This window comes from Microcaecilia unicolor, chromosome 7 (assembly GCF_901765095.1).
Source record: "Microcaecilia unicolor chromosome 7, aMicUni1.1, whole genome shotgun sequence".
In the NCBI taxonomy this organism is placed as follows: Eukaryota; Metazoa; Chordata; class Amphibia; order Gymnophiona; family Siphonopidae; genus Microcaecilia; species Microcaecilia unicolor.
The window spans coordinates 232,944,096-232,961,180 of record NC_044037.1 but is presented as its reverse complement, the minus strand read 5'-3'; the positions used below and the strand labels follow the sequence as shown (position 1 = coordinate 232,961,180).

The window sequence follows — 17,085 nt, the reverse complement described above, 5'->3', positions numbered from 1 at the left end:
CGGAGGACTACTCTGTTATGATGAAATTTGGTGTAAGGGGCCTGGGCTACCAGGGCCTGAAGCTCACTGACTCTACGAGCTGAAGTAACTGCCACCAAGAAAATGACCTTCCAGGTCAAGTACTTCAGATGGCAGGAGTTCAGTGGCTCAAAAGGAGGTTTCATCAGCTGGGTGAGAACGACATTGAGATCCCATGACACTGTAGGAGGTCTGACGGGGGGGCTTTGACAAAAACAAACCTCTCATGAAGCGAACAACTAAAGGCTGTCCTGAGATCGGCTTAACTTCCACATGGTAATGGTATGCACTGATTGCGCTAAGGTGAACTCTTACAGAGTTGGTCTTGAGACCAGACTCAGACAAGTGCAGAAGGTATTCAAGCAGGGTCTGTGTAGGACAAGAGCGAGGAGCTAGGGCCTTGCTGTCACACCAGACGGCAAACCTCCTCCATAGAAAGAAGTAACTCGTCTTAGTGGAATCTTTCCTGGAAGCAAGCAAGACGCGGGAGACACCCTCCGACAGACCCAAAGAGGCAAAGTCTACGCTCTCAACATCCAGGCCGTGAGAGCCAGGGACCGGAGGCTGGGATGCAGAAGAGCCCCTTCGTCCTGTGTAATGAGGGTCGGAAAACACTCCAATCTCCACGGTTCTTCTGAGGATAACTCCAGAAGAAGAGGGAACCAGATCTGACGCGGCCAAAAAGGAGCAATCAGAATCATGGTGCCTCGGTCTTGCTTGAGTTTCAACAAAGTCTTCCCCACCAGAGGTATGGGAGGATAAGCATACAGCAGGCCCTCCCCCCAGTTCAGGAGGAAGGCATCCGATGCCAGTCTGCCGTGGGCCTGAAGCCTGGAACAGAACTGAGGGACTTTGTGGTTCGCTCGAGATGCGAAAAGATCCACCAAGGGGGTGCCCCACACTTGGAAAATCTGGCGCACCACTCGGGAGTTGAGCGACCACTCGTGAGGTTGCATAATCCTGCTAAGTCTGTCGGCCAGACTGTTGTTTACGCCTGCCAGATATGTGGCTTGGAGCACCATGCCGAGACGGCGAGCCCAGAGCCACATGCTGACGGCTTCCTGACACATGGGGCGAGATCCGGTGCCCCCCTGCTTGTTGACATAGTACATGGCAACCTGGTTGTCTGTCTGAATTTGGATAATTTGGTGGGACAGCCGATCTCTGAAAGCCTTCAGAGCGTTCCAGATCGCTCGCAACTCCAGGAGATTGATCTGTAGACCACGTTCCTGGAGGGACCAGCTTCCTTGGGTGTGAAGCCCATCGACATGAGCTCCCCATCCCAGGAGAGACGCATCCGTGGTCAGCACTTTTTGTGGCTGAGGAATTTGGAAGGGACGTCCCAGAGTCAGATTGGACCAAATCGTCCACCAATACAGGGATTTGAGAAAACTCGTGGACAGGTGGATCACGTCTTCTAGATCCCCAGCAGCCTGAAACCACTGGGAAGCTAGGGTCCATTGAGCAGATCTCATGTGAAGACGGGCCATGGGAGTCACATGAACTGTGGAGGCCATGTGGCCCAGCAATCTCAACATCTGCCGAGCTGTGATCTGCTGGGACGCTCGCACCCGCGAGACGAGGGACAACAAGTTGTTGGCCCTCGTCTCTGGGAGATAGGCGCGAGCCGTCCGAGAATCCAGCAGAGCTCCTATGAATTCGAGTTTCTGCACTGGGAGAAGATGGGACTTTGGATAATTTATCACAAACCCCAGTAGCTCCAGGAGGCGAATAGTCATCTGCATGGACTGCAGGGCTCCTGCCTCGGATGTGTTCTTCACCAGCCAATCGTCGAGATATGGGAACACGTGCACCCCCAGCCTGCGAAGTGCCGCTGCTACCACAGCTAGGCACTTTGTGAACACCCTGGGCGCAGAGGCGAGCCCAAAGGGTAGCACACAGTACTGGAAGTGGCGTGTGCCCAACTGAAATCGCAGATACTGTCTGTGAGCTGGCAGTATCGGGATGTGTGTGTAGGCATCCTTCAAGTCCAGAGAGCATAGCCAATCGTTTTGCTGAATCATGGGGAGAAGGGTGCCCAGGGAAAGCATCCTGAACTTTTCTTTTACGAGATATTTGTTCAGGGCCCTTAGGTCTAGGATGGGACGCATCCCCCCTGTTTTCTTTTCCACAAGGAAGTACCTGGAATAGAATCCCAGCCCTTCTTGCCCGGATGGCACGGGCTCGACCGCATTGGCGCTGAGAAGGGCGGAGAGTTCCTCTGCAAGTACCTGCTTGTGCTGGAAGCTGTAAGACTGAGCTCCCGGTGGACAATTTGGAGGTTTTGAGGCCAAATTGAGGGTGTATCCTTGCCGGACTATTTGGAGAACCCACTGATCGGAGGTTATTAGAGGCCACCTTTGGTGAAAAGCTTTCAACCTCCCCCCGACTGGTAGGTCGCCTGGCACTGACACTTGGATGTCGGCTATGCTCTGCTGGAGCCAGTCAAAAGCTCGCCCCTTGCTGCTGACGAGAGCGAGCGCGCTGGGGCTTAGCCTGGGCCGCAGGCTGTCGAGAAGGAGGATTGTACCTACGCTTACCAGAAGAGTAGGGAACAGTCTTCCTTCCCCCGAAAAATCTTCTACCTGTAGAGGTAGATGCTGAAGGCTGCCGGCGGGAGAACTTGTCGAATGCGGTGTCCCGCTGGTGGAGAGACTCTACCACCTGTTCGACTTTCTCTCCAAAAATGTTGTCCGCACGGCAAGGCGAGTCCGCAATCCGCTGCTGGAGTCTATTCTCCAGGTCGGCGGCACGCAGCCATGAGAGCCTGCGCATCACCACGCCTTGAGCAGCGGCCCTGGACGCAACATCAAAGGTGTCATACACCCCTCTGGCCAGGAATTTTCTGCACGCCTTCAGCTGCCTGACCACCTCCTGAAAAGGCTTGGCCTGCTCGGGGGGGAGAGCATCAACCAAGCCCGCCAACTGCCGCACATTGTTCCGCATGTGTATGCTCGTGTAGAGCTGGTAAGACTGGATTTTGGCCACGAGCATAGAGGAATGGTAGGCCTTCCTCCCAAAGGAGTCTAAGGTTCTAGAGTCCTTGCCCGGGGGCGCCGAAGCATGCTCCCTAGAACTCTTAGCCTTCTTTAGGGCCAGATCCAGAACTCCAGAATCATGAGGCAACTGGGTGCGCTTCAGATCTGGGTCCCCATGGATCCGGTACTGGGACTCGATCTTCTTGGGGATGTGGGGATTAGTTAGAGGTTTTGTCCAGTTCGCAAGCAATGTCTTTTTTAGGACATGGTGCAAGGGAACAGTGGACGCTTCCTTAGGTAGAGAAGGATAGTCCAGGAGCTCAAACATTTCAGCCCTGGGCTCGTCCTCCACAACCACCGGGAAGGGGATGGCCGTAGACATCTCCCGGACAAAGGAAGCGAAAGACAGACTCTCAGGAGGAGAAAGCTGTCTTTCAGGAGAGGGAGTGGGATCAGAAGGAAGACCCTCAGACTCCTCGTCAGAGAAATATCTGGGGTCTTCTTCTTCCTCCCACGAGGCCTCACCCTCGGTGTCAGACACAAGTTCACGAACCTGTGTCTGCAACCTCGCCCGGCTCGACTCGGTGGAGCCACGTCCACGATGGGGTCGTCGAGAGGTAGACTCCCTGGCCCGCATCGGCGAAGCTCCCTCCGCCGACGTAGTCGGGGAGCCCTCCTGGGAGGTGGCCGCAGTCGGCACCGCACGCGGTACCGACGTCGGGGACCTCACCCCGGGCGATGGGCCAGCTGGCGCCACGCTCGACGGTACCGGAGGCGCAAGCACCGCCGGTACCGGAGGGGTAGGGCGCAACAGCTCTCCCAGAATCTCTGGGAGAACGGCCCGGAGGCTCTCGTTCAGAGTGGCTGCAGAGAAAGGCAAAGAGGTCGATGCAGGCGTCGACGTCAGAACCTGTTCCGGGCGAGGAGGCTGTTCCGGGCTGTCCAGAGTGGAGCGCATCGACACCTCTTGAACAGAGGGTGAGCGGTTCTCTCGGTGCCGATGCCTGCTGGGTGCCGACTCCCTCGGCGACCCAGAGCTCTCGGTGCCGACGCGGGGAGGCGACCGGTGTCGATGCTTCTTCGATTTCTTCCGAAGCATGTCACCGGAGCTCCCCGGCACCGACGAGGAGGACGTAGAATCCAGCCGTCGCTTCCTCGGGGCCGAGGCTGAAGGAGGTCGGTCTCGGGGGGGCTGTACCGCAGGAGCCCTCAGGGTAGGAGGAGACCCACCCGAAGGCTCACCGCCACCAGCAGGGGAATGGACAGCCCTCACCTGCACTCCTGACGATGCACCACCGTCCGACGACATCAGCAGACGAGGTCCCGGTACCACCGACGTCGATGCAGCTATCCGATGTCTCGGCGCCGATGCAGAGGCCCGATGCCTCGATGCACTCGATGCAGGGGCGGCCGAGGAAGATGGTCTGGACGCTGACGACGTCGATGCACTCGAAGATCCCGGTGCCGATGCCGACGAAGAGCCCGAGAACAACACGTTCCACTGGGCTAATCTCGCTACCTGAGTCCGCCTTTGAAGCAGGGAACACAGACTGCAGTTCTGAGGGCGGTGCTCGGCCCCCAGACACTGAAGACACGACGAGTGTCGATCAGTGAGCGAGATAACCCGGGCGCACTGGGTGCACTTCTTGAAGCCGCTGGAAGGCTTCGATGTCATGGGCGGAAAAATCGCGCCGGCGAAATCAAAGTCCGAAATGACGGAAAAAGAGCACCAAAAAATTTGTAAGGGAGAAAATCTCGACCGAGGCCGAAAAGAGGCCTACCCCGACGACGAAAGAAAACTTATCGGGGCAAAAAGCTGGAAGTACGGGGAGGATTAACACGAAACCCGGGGGGGGGGGGTTTCCGGAGCACTTCCCGACACTTGAAAAGACTTTTCCGAAGAAAAAACACGTCAAAAAATAAATTTGGACGCGCGAGGTCGACTTTCCGGGGCTCGACACGGCGAAAACACGACCGTACCGAGTGCGGACAAAAGAAGACTGGCCGGCTCGAGCCGGTTTCGGGCGGGAAGACGGCCGTGCATGCGCGGTGCACGCGGGCGCGCGAGGACTAGCAAAGGACTTTGCTAGAGAAGTTTCCGATTGGAGGGGCTGCCGTGGACGTCACCCATCAGTGAGAACAAGCAGCCTGCTTGTCCTCGGAGAATGAAACATTCACGGAAGAAAGCGTTTATAAGCATTGAAAATCTGATAGTGAATAAAGCTATGGGGCCAGATGGGATATATCCAAGGATACTGAGGGAGCTCAGAGATGTCCTGGCAGGACCTCTTAAGGATTTATTTAATAGATCTTTAGAGATGGGAGAAGTTCCTCAGGACTGCAGACAAACTGATGTGGTCCCTCTTCACAAAAGTAGGGACAGGGAAGAAGTGGAAAACTACAGGCCGGTAAGCCTCACGTCGGTGGTAGGAAAAATAATGAAGTTGCTGCTGAAGGAAAATATAGTTAACTTTCTAAAAGCCAACGGGTTACAGGATTCGAGACTACATGGATTTACCACAGGAAAATCCTGCCAAACTAATCTGATTAACTTCTTTGACTGGGTGATCAAAGAACTGGATAAAGGAGATGAGATAGACATAATCTAATTGGATTTCAGGAAAGCCGTTGATACGGTCCCTAACAGAAGACTCATAAATAAGCTGAGAGGACCTTAGGACCAAAAGTGGTGAACTGGATTGGAAACTGGCTGACCAACAGGTGACAGAGGGTGGTGGTAAATGGAATCCGCTTGGAGGAAACTGAGCAGTGGAGTGTCTCAGGGATCGGTGCTGGGTCCAATTCTGTTCAATATATTTCTATGAGACATTGCTGGAGGGTTAGATGGGAAAATTAGGTTCTTACCTTGGTAATTTTCTTTCCTTTAGTCATAGCAGATGAAGCCATTACGTATGGGTTATGTCCATCAACCAGCAGGGGAGGTAGAGAGCACTCAAACTTTCACAGTGCCCTCTTGGCCAGCTAGCTCCACTGCCTCTTCAGTATTTGAAGCTTCCAAAGCAGTATGGCAAACTGCAATGGGAATCACAAGAGCTTTCCTCACAGTGAACGATGGCCCATCATAAGGGCATGAACTCATAAAGGAGGGAATGCACATCCTCCTGGAGGGAATAAACTCATCCTCCTTATTGAATAAGTGGAGGGGAACACACGCGCCTCCTGGAGGGAATCACACATCCTCCCAACACACTGGAGGGAATGAACTCATCCTCCTATTTATAGAACTGGAGGGGAACACACGCGCCTCCTGGAGAGAATCAACACATCCTCCAAAAAAAACATGCTGGAGGGAATGAACACATCCTCCTAAATTTAAACTGAACATGAATCCTGAAGATTGTTTTCCAACTTTCTCCCAAGGAAGGAACTTCAGGAAATTAGAACAGAACCTGAAAAACAGATTCACAGCATACAGACAGTCTTACAGGGAGGGCTCATGGCTTCATCTGCTATGACTAAAGGAAAGAAAATTACCAAGGTAAGAACCTAATTTTCCCTTCCTTGTCATCAAGCAGATGAAGCCATTACGTATGGGATGTAACAAAGCAATCCCTAGATAGGGTGGGAACAAGCCACACCACGCGCTAGCACTTGTGCACCAAAACGCGCATCCCTCCTGGCAGCCACATCCAGCCTGTAATGTCGGGCAAAGGAGAGCTTAGAAGCCCATGTTGCTGCACTGCATATCTCTTGAAGAGAGAGTGCTCCAGTTTCAGCCCAAGAGGAAGAAATCGCTCTAGTAAAATGTGCCTTAAAGGCTACAGGCGGAACCCTGCCGGCCAGCAGATAAGCTGAAAAGATAGTTTCTTTCAGCCAGCGGGCAATAGTGGCTTTAGACGCTGGAGACCCTCTGCGAGAACCGGATAGCAAAACAAACTGATGATCAGAAGTCCTGAAAGAGTTAGTAACTCGCAGATACTGCAGCAGAGTCCTGCGCACATCCAAAAGGTGCAGCTGCCCAAAAGATTCTGGAAACTCTTCCTCTGAAAAAGAGGGCAAGAAAATAGGCTGGTTTAGGTGAAAGGCTGAAACCACCTTAGGCATAAAGGAAGGCACGGTCCGAACCGTGACTCCGGACTCTGAAAATTGCAGAAATGGGTCTCTACAGGACAGCGCCTGGAGCTCTGACACCCGTCTCGCCGAGGTAATGGCCACCAGAAAAACGGCCTTCAGTGTCAAATCTTTCTCCGATGCTCGCCGAAGCGGCTCAAAAGGAGATGCCTGCAGGGTTTTCAAAACTAGCCCCAGGTTCCAAGCTGGACAGGGTGCTCGCACTGGAGGTCGGAGCCGAAGCACCCCTCTAAGAAACCGTGCCACATCTGGGTGAGCAGCCAAAGACACGCCTTCCACCTTACCACGAAGGGAGGCCAACGCTGCCACCTGCACCCGCAGGGAATTATAGGCCAAGCCTTTTTGTACACCTTCCTGCAAAAAGTCCAGAATCGGCGAGACAGGAGCCCGCATTGGAGCAATGGCTCTGGAAGCACACCAAGACTCAAACAGGCACCAAATCCTGGCATAAGCCACAGAAGTGGACCGCTTGCGGGCTTGCAGGAGAGTGGAAATAACTTTATTGGAATAACCTTTATCCCTCAATTGCGCCCTCTCAATAGCCATGCCGAAAGACCAAAGCGGCCGGCGTCCTCCATGGCTACCGGTCCCTGAGTCAACAGGTTCGGTACCAGAGGTAATGGCAGAGGAGCCTCCAGGAGCATCTGTCGGAGGTCTGCATACCAAGGTCTCCTTGGCCAATCCGGGGCGATGAGGACCACTTCTCCTGGGTGCAGCCGAATCCGCAAGAGCAGGCGCCCTATCAAGGGCCATGGGGGAAACACATAAAGTAGACCCTGAGGCCAGGGTTGAGCCAAGGCATCCAACCCCGCCTAGCGAGGACCTCTCCGTCTGCTGAAGAAGCACGGGACTTTGGTATTGGCACTTGTCGCCATTAGATCCATCACGGGCTTGCCCCATTTGGCACAGATCTGCAGGAATACTTCGTCTGCCAGATTCCATTCTGCTGGATCGATCTGATGCCTGCTCAGATAATCGGCCTGCACATTGCTCTGACCTGCAATATGAGCTGCCGACAGACACTGAAGATGCAGCTCGGCCCAGTGGCAAATCAGTTCGGCCTGCGCAGCTAGTGCTCTGCACCTTGTTCCGCCTTGTCGATTTATATAGGCCACCATTGTCATGTTGTCCGACATCACTCTGACAGCCAATCCTTCCAGGGTCACTTGAAAGGCCAGAAGCGCCTGAAACACCGCTTTCAACTCTAGGCGGTTGATGGACCACTCCGACTCCTCGGGTGTCCATAGACCCTGGGCATGCTTCCCCTTGCAGTGTGCGCCCCAGCCCTTCAGGCTGGCATCTGTTACCACTAGGCACCAAACGGGGAGTGTCAGCGGCATTCCTCGCCGCAGCATGCTGTCCGAGAGCCACCACTCCATGCTGAGACGGGCCGCAAGGAGCCAAGTAAGTCTGCATTGGTAATCCTGAGAAATAGGAGACCATCTCCGGAGTAGGGAATACTGTAGAGGTCTCAGGTGCGCTCTCGCCCAGGGTACCACTTCCATCGTGGCTGTCATTGATCCCAGCAGCTGGACAATGTCCCAAGCTCGCGGGCGGGGCATCCTCAGGAGCAGACGGACCCGATTCTGAAGCTTGCACCGCCTTAGCTCGGGTAGGAACACATAGCCCGAGACTGTGTCGAACCTGGCCCCCAAAAACTCTAGAGATTGTGAAGGGGACAGGTGACTTTTGGCCATATTGACGACCCAGCCTAGAGATTGCAGTACTGAGACCACTCTGGCTGTAGCTTGTAAGCTCTCTGTTGCAGAGTCTGCTCTGATGAGCCAGTCGTCTAGGTACGGGTGAGCCCTGATACCTTCTCGCCTGAGAAAAGCAGCTACTACCACCATTACCTTCGAAAAGGTTCGGGGAGCTGTGGCGAGGCCAAAAGGCAAGGCCCTGAACTGGAAATGTTTTCCCAACACCACAAACCTCAGAAACTTCTGGTGCGGGGGCCAAATCGGAATGTGCAAGTAAGCTTCTTTCAGGTCTAGAGACGTGAGAAACTCTCCTGGCTGAACCGCCGCAATGACGGGGCGCAGGGATTCCATGTGGAAATGCCGCACTCTCAGGGACTTGTTCACTTCTTTTAAGTCCAGAATAGGGCGAAAGGACCCACCTTTTCGCGGCACCACAAAGTAGATGGAGTATCGGCCGCAGCCTTGCTCGGCGGGAGGCACCGGGGTCACTGCCCCTAACTGAATCAGACCTTGTAAAGTCTCCTCCACCGCCGCCCGTTTGACCGCAGAACCGCATCGGGACTCCACAAACACATCTCTTACTGGGGCGTTGATTTCTATTCTGTATCCATCTCTGATCAGGTCCAGAACCCACTGATCTGAGGAAATCTTGGCCCACTCCTCGACAAAGAGGGAAAGCCGTCCTCCGATGACAGGCATCGAGGAGAGGGCCGGCGCACCATCATTGAGAGGGTCGCCCCTGAACTCCTGGTCTTGAGCCACCGGCTGCGGAACGCTTGTCCGAGCGAAAGGAGTTCCTCTGCTGACCACGGGCACGTGAAGTGAACCCAGCAGAACGCCCCGGGCGGTACCTTCTAGCTTCACGGAAGCGAGGTCTGTACGAGGAGCGGACCGCCTGGCCCTTAGAGGAAGGCCTCTGCCTATCTTCGGGCAAGCGCTGGGGTTTTGGATCACCCAGGCCTTTCACAATTTTCTCTAACTCCTCACCAAATAGAAGGAGAAGTCCTTGAAAAGGCAACTTCACCAACCTTTGCTTAGAGGCCATGTCCGCTGCCCAGTGTCGTAGCCACAGACGACGGCGAGCCGCCACTGCTACTGCCATTTGTTTAGCCGAAGCTCTGACAAGGTCATAAAGGGCATCAGCCAGAAAGGACAAGGCCACCTCCATCCGCGGAGCCACATCCAAGAAGGGCTCCGCTCCATCTCCGGGCTGAGCCACTGCCTGTTGCAGCCAAGCTAGGCAGGCTCTCACAGCATAACAGCTGCATGCAGACGCCCGAACAGTGAGACCTGCAATTTCAAAGGACCGTTTCAACGCTGTTTCCAGCCTACGGTCTTGAACATCCTTCAGGGCAACACCTCCTTCAACAGGAAGGGTAGTTCTCTTTGTCACCGCAGTGACTAGGGCATCCACTGTAGGCATTTGAAAACGAGCCATATGTCCCTCACGCAGAGGGTATAACTGCCCCATAGCCCTGGAAACTCTCAAAGGTCCCTCGGGGTCAGCCCACTGAGCCGAAACAAGCTCTAGGATGGAGTCATGCAAAGGGAAGGCCCGAGCAGCTTTCTTGGTACTAGCCATCCTGGGATTACCCGAGGAGGCCATGCCACTGTCAGGATCTTCAATCGAGAGGGCCTGCAGGGTATCTGAAATAAGCGCTGGCAGCTCATCACGGTGGAAAATCCTCACCACGGAGGGATCATCCAGATCCTGTGGTAAATCCGCACCTGAATCTGGTTCCTCAGACCAAGAACTTCTGTCAGAGTTCTCTGAATCCTCACACCCCGACCACGGGGGGGGGGGGGGGGGGGGGGGAAGGTGCACCACAATCTGAAGGGGAATTAACCCTTCTGCGCTTATCTTTAGGCCAAGCATCCGGGAAAAAAGCCTCACTGGGCAGTCCCAGGCCAGAATCCATCGGGGGGGGCAATCAGAGGAGCCTCAGGCGACCCTTGAGGAAGGGCTCTTTTCATCATGTATGCTTTATGCAGCAAAAGCACAAAATCCGGGGAGAAAATCTCACCCTGGGCACCCAAATCCTGTCCGGTGCTAGCCACTCCTGAAATAACCTCATCTCGAGGTGCCCCACCCGGCTCAGGTCTCTCCGTGTCCACGGAGGCCGCGCCATGCGGTGTAAGCAAAATGGCGCCCGCTGCCAGCTCAGAGCGGGAAGAAACATTGCTCGCCATGCTCGGGCCGGCTCCTACGCCAATAAAGCACGATTTACAGAGCCCTGCTGCTGATTTGCGCTTGCCACAAGTGGAACAGCGCTTTACATTGTCCGCAGCCATCGCCGAAAAACGGCGGTAAAATCCAAAATGGCGGTTTCGCGCCAAAATCGCCCCGATCGCGGGCCCACCCCGGAGGAGTTGGGAAACACTCTTACCTCAAAGGATCTAGTGTACAACTACGATCCTGCTGAAAATCAGGTCAAAAACCTCTGTTCCAGCGTCTCTGCATTTAAAAACGCGACGCAACTTTTTTTTTTTTAAGCTGTGAGGAAAGCAGAGATATTGAAGACTCCGGAGGCTCAGATGAGTGGGAAAGGCAGGGAAAGGGCGAACCTATATGCCTGCATCCACTGTTGGTGGGTAAGGACAGGGAAAGCAAGGCAATATGTCCACATCCACAGAGGTATGGGTAAGGCAGGGAAAGGGCTAACCTATGTGCCTTTAAAGTGAAGCTGCTATAGCCTCCAACACCCCGGTTAACAACTGGCAAGCCAGGAACCACCTCCCGGCAGATTTTTCTGGAGCTCGAACAAGCTGCAGCCACCCTGCTAAGGGAGATAGAGAATACTGAAGAGGCAGTGGAGCTAGCTGGCCAAGAGGGCACTGTGAAAGTTTGAGTGCTCTCTATCTCCCCTGCTGGTTGATGGACATAACCCATACGTAATGGCTTCATCTGCTTGATGACAAGGAAGGAAAAGTTTGCCATTTTGCGGATGACATGAAGGTAGCCAATATAGAGTGGATACCTTGGAGGGAGTAGAAACAATGAGAAGGTATCTACAAACATTGAAAGAATGATCAAGGGTCTGGCAGTTAAAATTTAATGAGAAGTGCAGAGTGATGCACTTGGGGTGCAAAAATCCAAGAGATACCAGATAGGAGGGGAGAGATTGGTAAGCTCGGCTCAGGAGAGGGACCTTGGGGTGATGGTGACCAAGGATTTCAAGGTGACGAAACAATGCGACATGGCAGTTGTCACGGCCAGAAGGATGCTAGGCTGCAACCAGTAGAAGAAAGGAGGTATTGATGCCACTGTACAAGTCGTTGGTGGAGCCCCACTTGTAGTATTCAGTTTTGGAGGCTACATCTTGCTAAAGATGTAAAAAGACTGGAAGCAGTTCAAAGAAGAGTGACAAAAATGGTATGCGGTTTGCGTAGTAAGATGTACGGGGAGACACTTGATGTCCTGAACATGTATACCCTGGAGGAAAGGAGAACTAGGAGTGAAATGATACAGATGTTCAAATGAACGGTATTAATCCGCAAACAAACCTTGTCCAGAAACGGGAAGGTGGTAAGTAGAGGACATGAATTGAGGTCGAAGGGAGGCTGACTCAGGAATAATGTCAGGAAGTATTTTTTCACTGAGAGGATAGTGAATACTTGGAATGCCCTCCCGCGGCAGAGATGAAAACTATGGAATTCAAAAATACATGGGATAAACACATAGGAATCCTGTTTAGAAGGAATCGATCCAAAACAGCTTAGCAGAGACTAGGTGGCAACACTGGTAATTGGGAGGCAAAACCGGTAATAAGCAGACTTCTACAGTCTGTGCCCTGATCGTGGCTGGATAGATTTGGAAGGGCTGTAATGAAGTTTTTCAAGGGCTTATATGATAACTTCAGAAGTTTTAGAATAAGGAAAGTGCCAGACAGATTGATACGGTCTATGCCCTGAAAATGGCACGGACAAATCAAGATCAGGTATACATATGCTGTATCACCTCATACCTTATGTAATGGAATTTATCTTCTCAGGCAGACTGGATGGACCTTACAGGTCTTTATCTGCCATTATTTAATATGCTACTGCTACTTTTTGCTTACATTTTCCAATACTAAGGTTTTCATTCAATTGTATCTCCTACAACTATTAAATTTTTTTGTCTGAATGCTGCCCTTCCTTTTATCTCATCCTTACACATCTCTTTACCAAAACTAAAAATACATAAAAGCTGCACAATGAACCACAGATAGCTGTGGTAACTAATTAATACGTGCATGTGGTTTCCAAAAAAAACAATAAGCAACTACAGAGGGATCCTGAACTGCGCAGACTGTATTAACTGAGACACCAAAAATTGACATTAACAGGCAGTCTCTGAAAACATACAACGATAAGGCAACACCACACAGACATAGTGAATTGACAAACACTGTCAAAGACATCTACTGGATAAGACAGGCAAGAGGACCAAGGCCCCCAATAATGAAATCAGCTAGTCCTTTTGACATCTTCAATGCTGGTTCATTCTTCAAGAACAGTACACATTTGTACAAATCAAAGCTCTCCTTGACTGCTGGATCATAGCTAACTATGTAAGGCCAGTGCGGCTGTACAGGACACTAAAGCAGCTGGGGTGTTAAACTTGTGCACCACCCACTGGATTTCCCTTACAGGCATTTCACTAGTGGATGGGGCAAAAACATTTAGAAGTACGTTGCACAGAGCGTAGTCACAGCTTCCTACACTCCTGCTTGACTGACTCACGTATTTCAAGACTTTTACTATCTGCGTTCCAAGTATGCTCTGCAAAATTCAAAAGTAACTGAAAAGTGTGTGAAGAGTCTTACCTTTTTTCCCCTCTGTGATATATTAGGTGTTTTAGTGATTAGCTTTTCCATCAAGTATTCTCTGTTCTGCAATATAAAAAAATAAAATACAACTAAAAACAAATGAAAGGCATACTCTTACTTAAGATGTTTAAAGCACAAAGTATTTTACCTTAGCTTTCTGGAAGAATTTGCATTTTAAAAGTTCTGCTGCTGTGGGCCTGAAAGATCAATAAAGACCTACCTTAAGAATATATGTTATCAATGAAATACTAAGTGTTCATACAGAGTTATAGCAACAAAATTTATCAAAACAAATTGTGATGGCTCAAATATTAATGTATACATATATAAAAGAAAATGTTAACATTTTATAAATGACTTGCTTTCACTGCTCCTTAAGGAAACAAAGAACACTTCTATTAGTGAAGCCTATCAAACTATCCTGGTAGTGCCAGAGTGATCTGTAAGACATCAGCAGTGCTATTTTTATAGTGCTGCTGAAAATTCAGATACGATGTTTACATAGTTACCTGATGCTAGGGTCCATCTTGGGGATCAGCACCCAAGAAAAAGATCTAGGTGCTGTTGTAGACAATATGCTGAAATCTTTTGCCCAGTGTGTGGTAGCGGCCAAAAAAAAAGCAAACAGGCTGCTAGAAATTATTAGCAAAGGGATGGTAAAGACTGAGAAAACTATAATGCCTCTGTATCGCTCCATGTTGCGATTTCACCTTGAGTATTGCATTCAGTTCTGGTCGTCATACCTCACAAAAGATATCGCAGAATTAGAAATGGTTCAAAGAAGAGTGATCAAAATGATAAAGGGATGGAACTCCTTTCATGAGGAAAGGTTAGGGCTCTTCAGCTTGGAAAAGAGATGGCTGAGCGGAGATATAATTGAAGTCTACAAAATCCTGAGTGGTGTAGAACAAGTAGAAGTGAATTGATTTTTTACTCTTTCAAAAGTACAAAGACCAGGGAACACTCAAGTTACATGGAAATACTTTCAAACAAATAGCGGCGGAAACATTTTTTCACTCAACGAATAGTTAAGAACTGGAATTCTTTGCCTGAGGATGTAGTTAACAGTGGTTAGTGTATCTGGGTTTAAAAAACGTTTGGACAAGTTCCTGGAGGAAAAGTCCATACTCTGCTATTGAGAGAGACATGGGGAAGCCACTGCTTGGCCTGGGATTGTTAGCATGGAATGTTGCTACTGTTCGGGTTTGTCAGGTACTTGTGACTTGGATTAGCCACTGTTGGAAACAGGATACTGGACTAGATGGACTACTGATCTGACCCACCCAGTATGGTTATTCTTATATTCTTATGTTGAGCAGCCACCACTAAAAAGTGCTTTGGATCATCCAACTCTAAAAGACTTATTGAATCAAGCCCACATTAATTTGGCTCAAGTTGTTAAGAGTGCTTTTGTGACGTTAATACTTCAAGTGGCCACATTAAGTTTGTCTACTGTACCTTGGCATTCTAATACCAGAACATTAGATGACATTAAGAACTTTAACCAATGCTTCCTAGAGTATAAACTTATAAACATACCAGGTATACAAAGCGACTGAAGGTCTGTGTTAAAGCTGGGGGTGGACAATGAGCATGCACAAATATCTTAAATCTTGCTGTATGATTTCAAGATTTGGTATGGTTTGACACCATTTGCAAGTTATTGATCTAGCCTCTTATTCATTTAGCCTAGGTTCTACGTGCTTATCGCACAGGGTGGATTTGATTGGCCCTTCATTTAAGGGAAGTAAATTTCAGAAACCCTTGCAGAGTTCTTTTTCATATCAAGTTGTCCAAATTTGGGATGATTTACCATCTGGATTTAAAAAATCAGCCCACTTACATATTATTTAGAAAAGGACTTCAAACTTTCCTTTTTCAAAAATACATGAACTTAGGTGTTTGAAAAGTTGTGTCTATGTGTGATCATAATATGTAATTTTATTGATGCAAGTTATAAGCCACTTTGGACCTTTTCAGAATCTGCAACTTCTAATCTAAATGTCATTTTAGATTAGAAGCATGTGATGAATTCAATAGCACTAATTCTAATACAGATGATAACACTAACAGATACAAAATGGACACCCGCACCGTGGTCAGACCACTATAAAGCACACATCTCCCTCCAATGGCGAACGAAAGACTCACTTAACAAACAAGAACGAAAAACCTACTCCACGAGAGGAAAAATAGATCCGGTAATTTTCTGACAACAGATTTACCACAATGGATGGACAATAAAAGCAGACACAAACCAATTCCTCCTAGAATGGGACGATAGATGCAGATCATTATTAGACAATATTGCCCCAACTCAAACCAGAACCTCACACAGAAAGAGATCAACACCATGGTTCAATGAAGAGCTGAAAAAACTTAAAACACAAGTAAGAAGGTTAGAACGAGCGTGGAATAAAAAGAAAGACGACACCACACTTAACGCCTGGAAACAACTTCAAAGAAAATATAAATATACCATAAGACAAACCAAAAGATTATATTACAAAACTGAAATTGGACCAAACTACAAGGACACACATAAACTCTTCCAACTCGTGAATAAACTATTAGACATCACATCAGTAACAACCAACAACAAAGATACACCAGAAGCAGACAATCTCGCGAAATACTTCAATGAGAAAATTGTACAACTATGAATTAAAATACCAGCCAGCACCATTGACTACACCGTACTCCTCGACTGTCTAGACCCAGACCCTGGTGTATACCCAGCAGACAGAACGTGGATCAACTTCGAGATATTATCGAAGGATCTCATTTCCCAAACGCTCAAAAGATTTGCCAAATCTCATTGCAAATTAGACATTTGCCCAAACAACCTTATGGCATCTGCCCCTCAACAATTTATAAAAGATCTAACGAACCACTTGAACTATATGTTACAAAATGGACTCTTCCCGAAGGAGAAAGGAAACATTCTACTCACCCCCATACCCAAAGATGCAAAGAAAAGTGCTAGTGAACTAACCAACTACAGACCAGTAGCATCCATTCCATTAATAACCAAACTAATGGAAGGGATGGTGACCAAACAACTCACAAACTATTTAAACAAATTCTCAATATTACACAATTCCCAGTCAGGATTTCGGTTAAACCACAGTACTGAAACAGTACTAGTTACTCTAATGACAAAATTCAAACAAACGATTGCAATTGGCAAGAACATACTACTTCTACAATATGACATGTCCAGCGTCTTCGACATGGTTGATCATGGAATACTACTACACATCCTCGAGTACTTCGGAATTGGAGGCAACGTTCTCAATTGGTTCAGGGGGTTCCTAACCACACGACCATACCAAGTGACATCTAATTCAACTACATCAGCCACATGGATACCTGAATGCGGAGTTCCACAGGGATCCCCCCTTTCACCGACCTTATTCAACTTAATGATGATACCCTTGGCCAAACTTATCAAACCAAAGCCTCAATCCATACATATACGCAGAT

At 49.6% G+C, this 17,085-nt stretch overlaps 1 protein-coding gene across 1 annotated transcript in view; it reads right to left on the bottom strand.

Moving 5' to 3' along the window:
• The window catches only part of STK39 (serine/threonine kinase 39), a 479,134-nt gene that overhangs the window by 171,700 nt on the left and 290,349 nt on the right, over positions 1 to 17,085 (bottom strand). Inside the window, exons 9-10 of the mRNA XM_030209520.1 lie at positions 13,748 to 13,796; positions 13,597 to 13,662 (exon numbers count right to left, since the gene is read on the bottom strand). Coding sequence (XP_030065380.1) covers positions 13,597 to 13,662; positions 13,748 to 13,796 — 115 coding nt within the window. The remainder of the gene's footprint in view (positions 1 to 13,596; positions 13,663 to 13,747; positions 13,797 to 17,085) is intronic.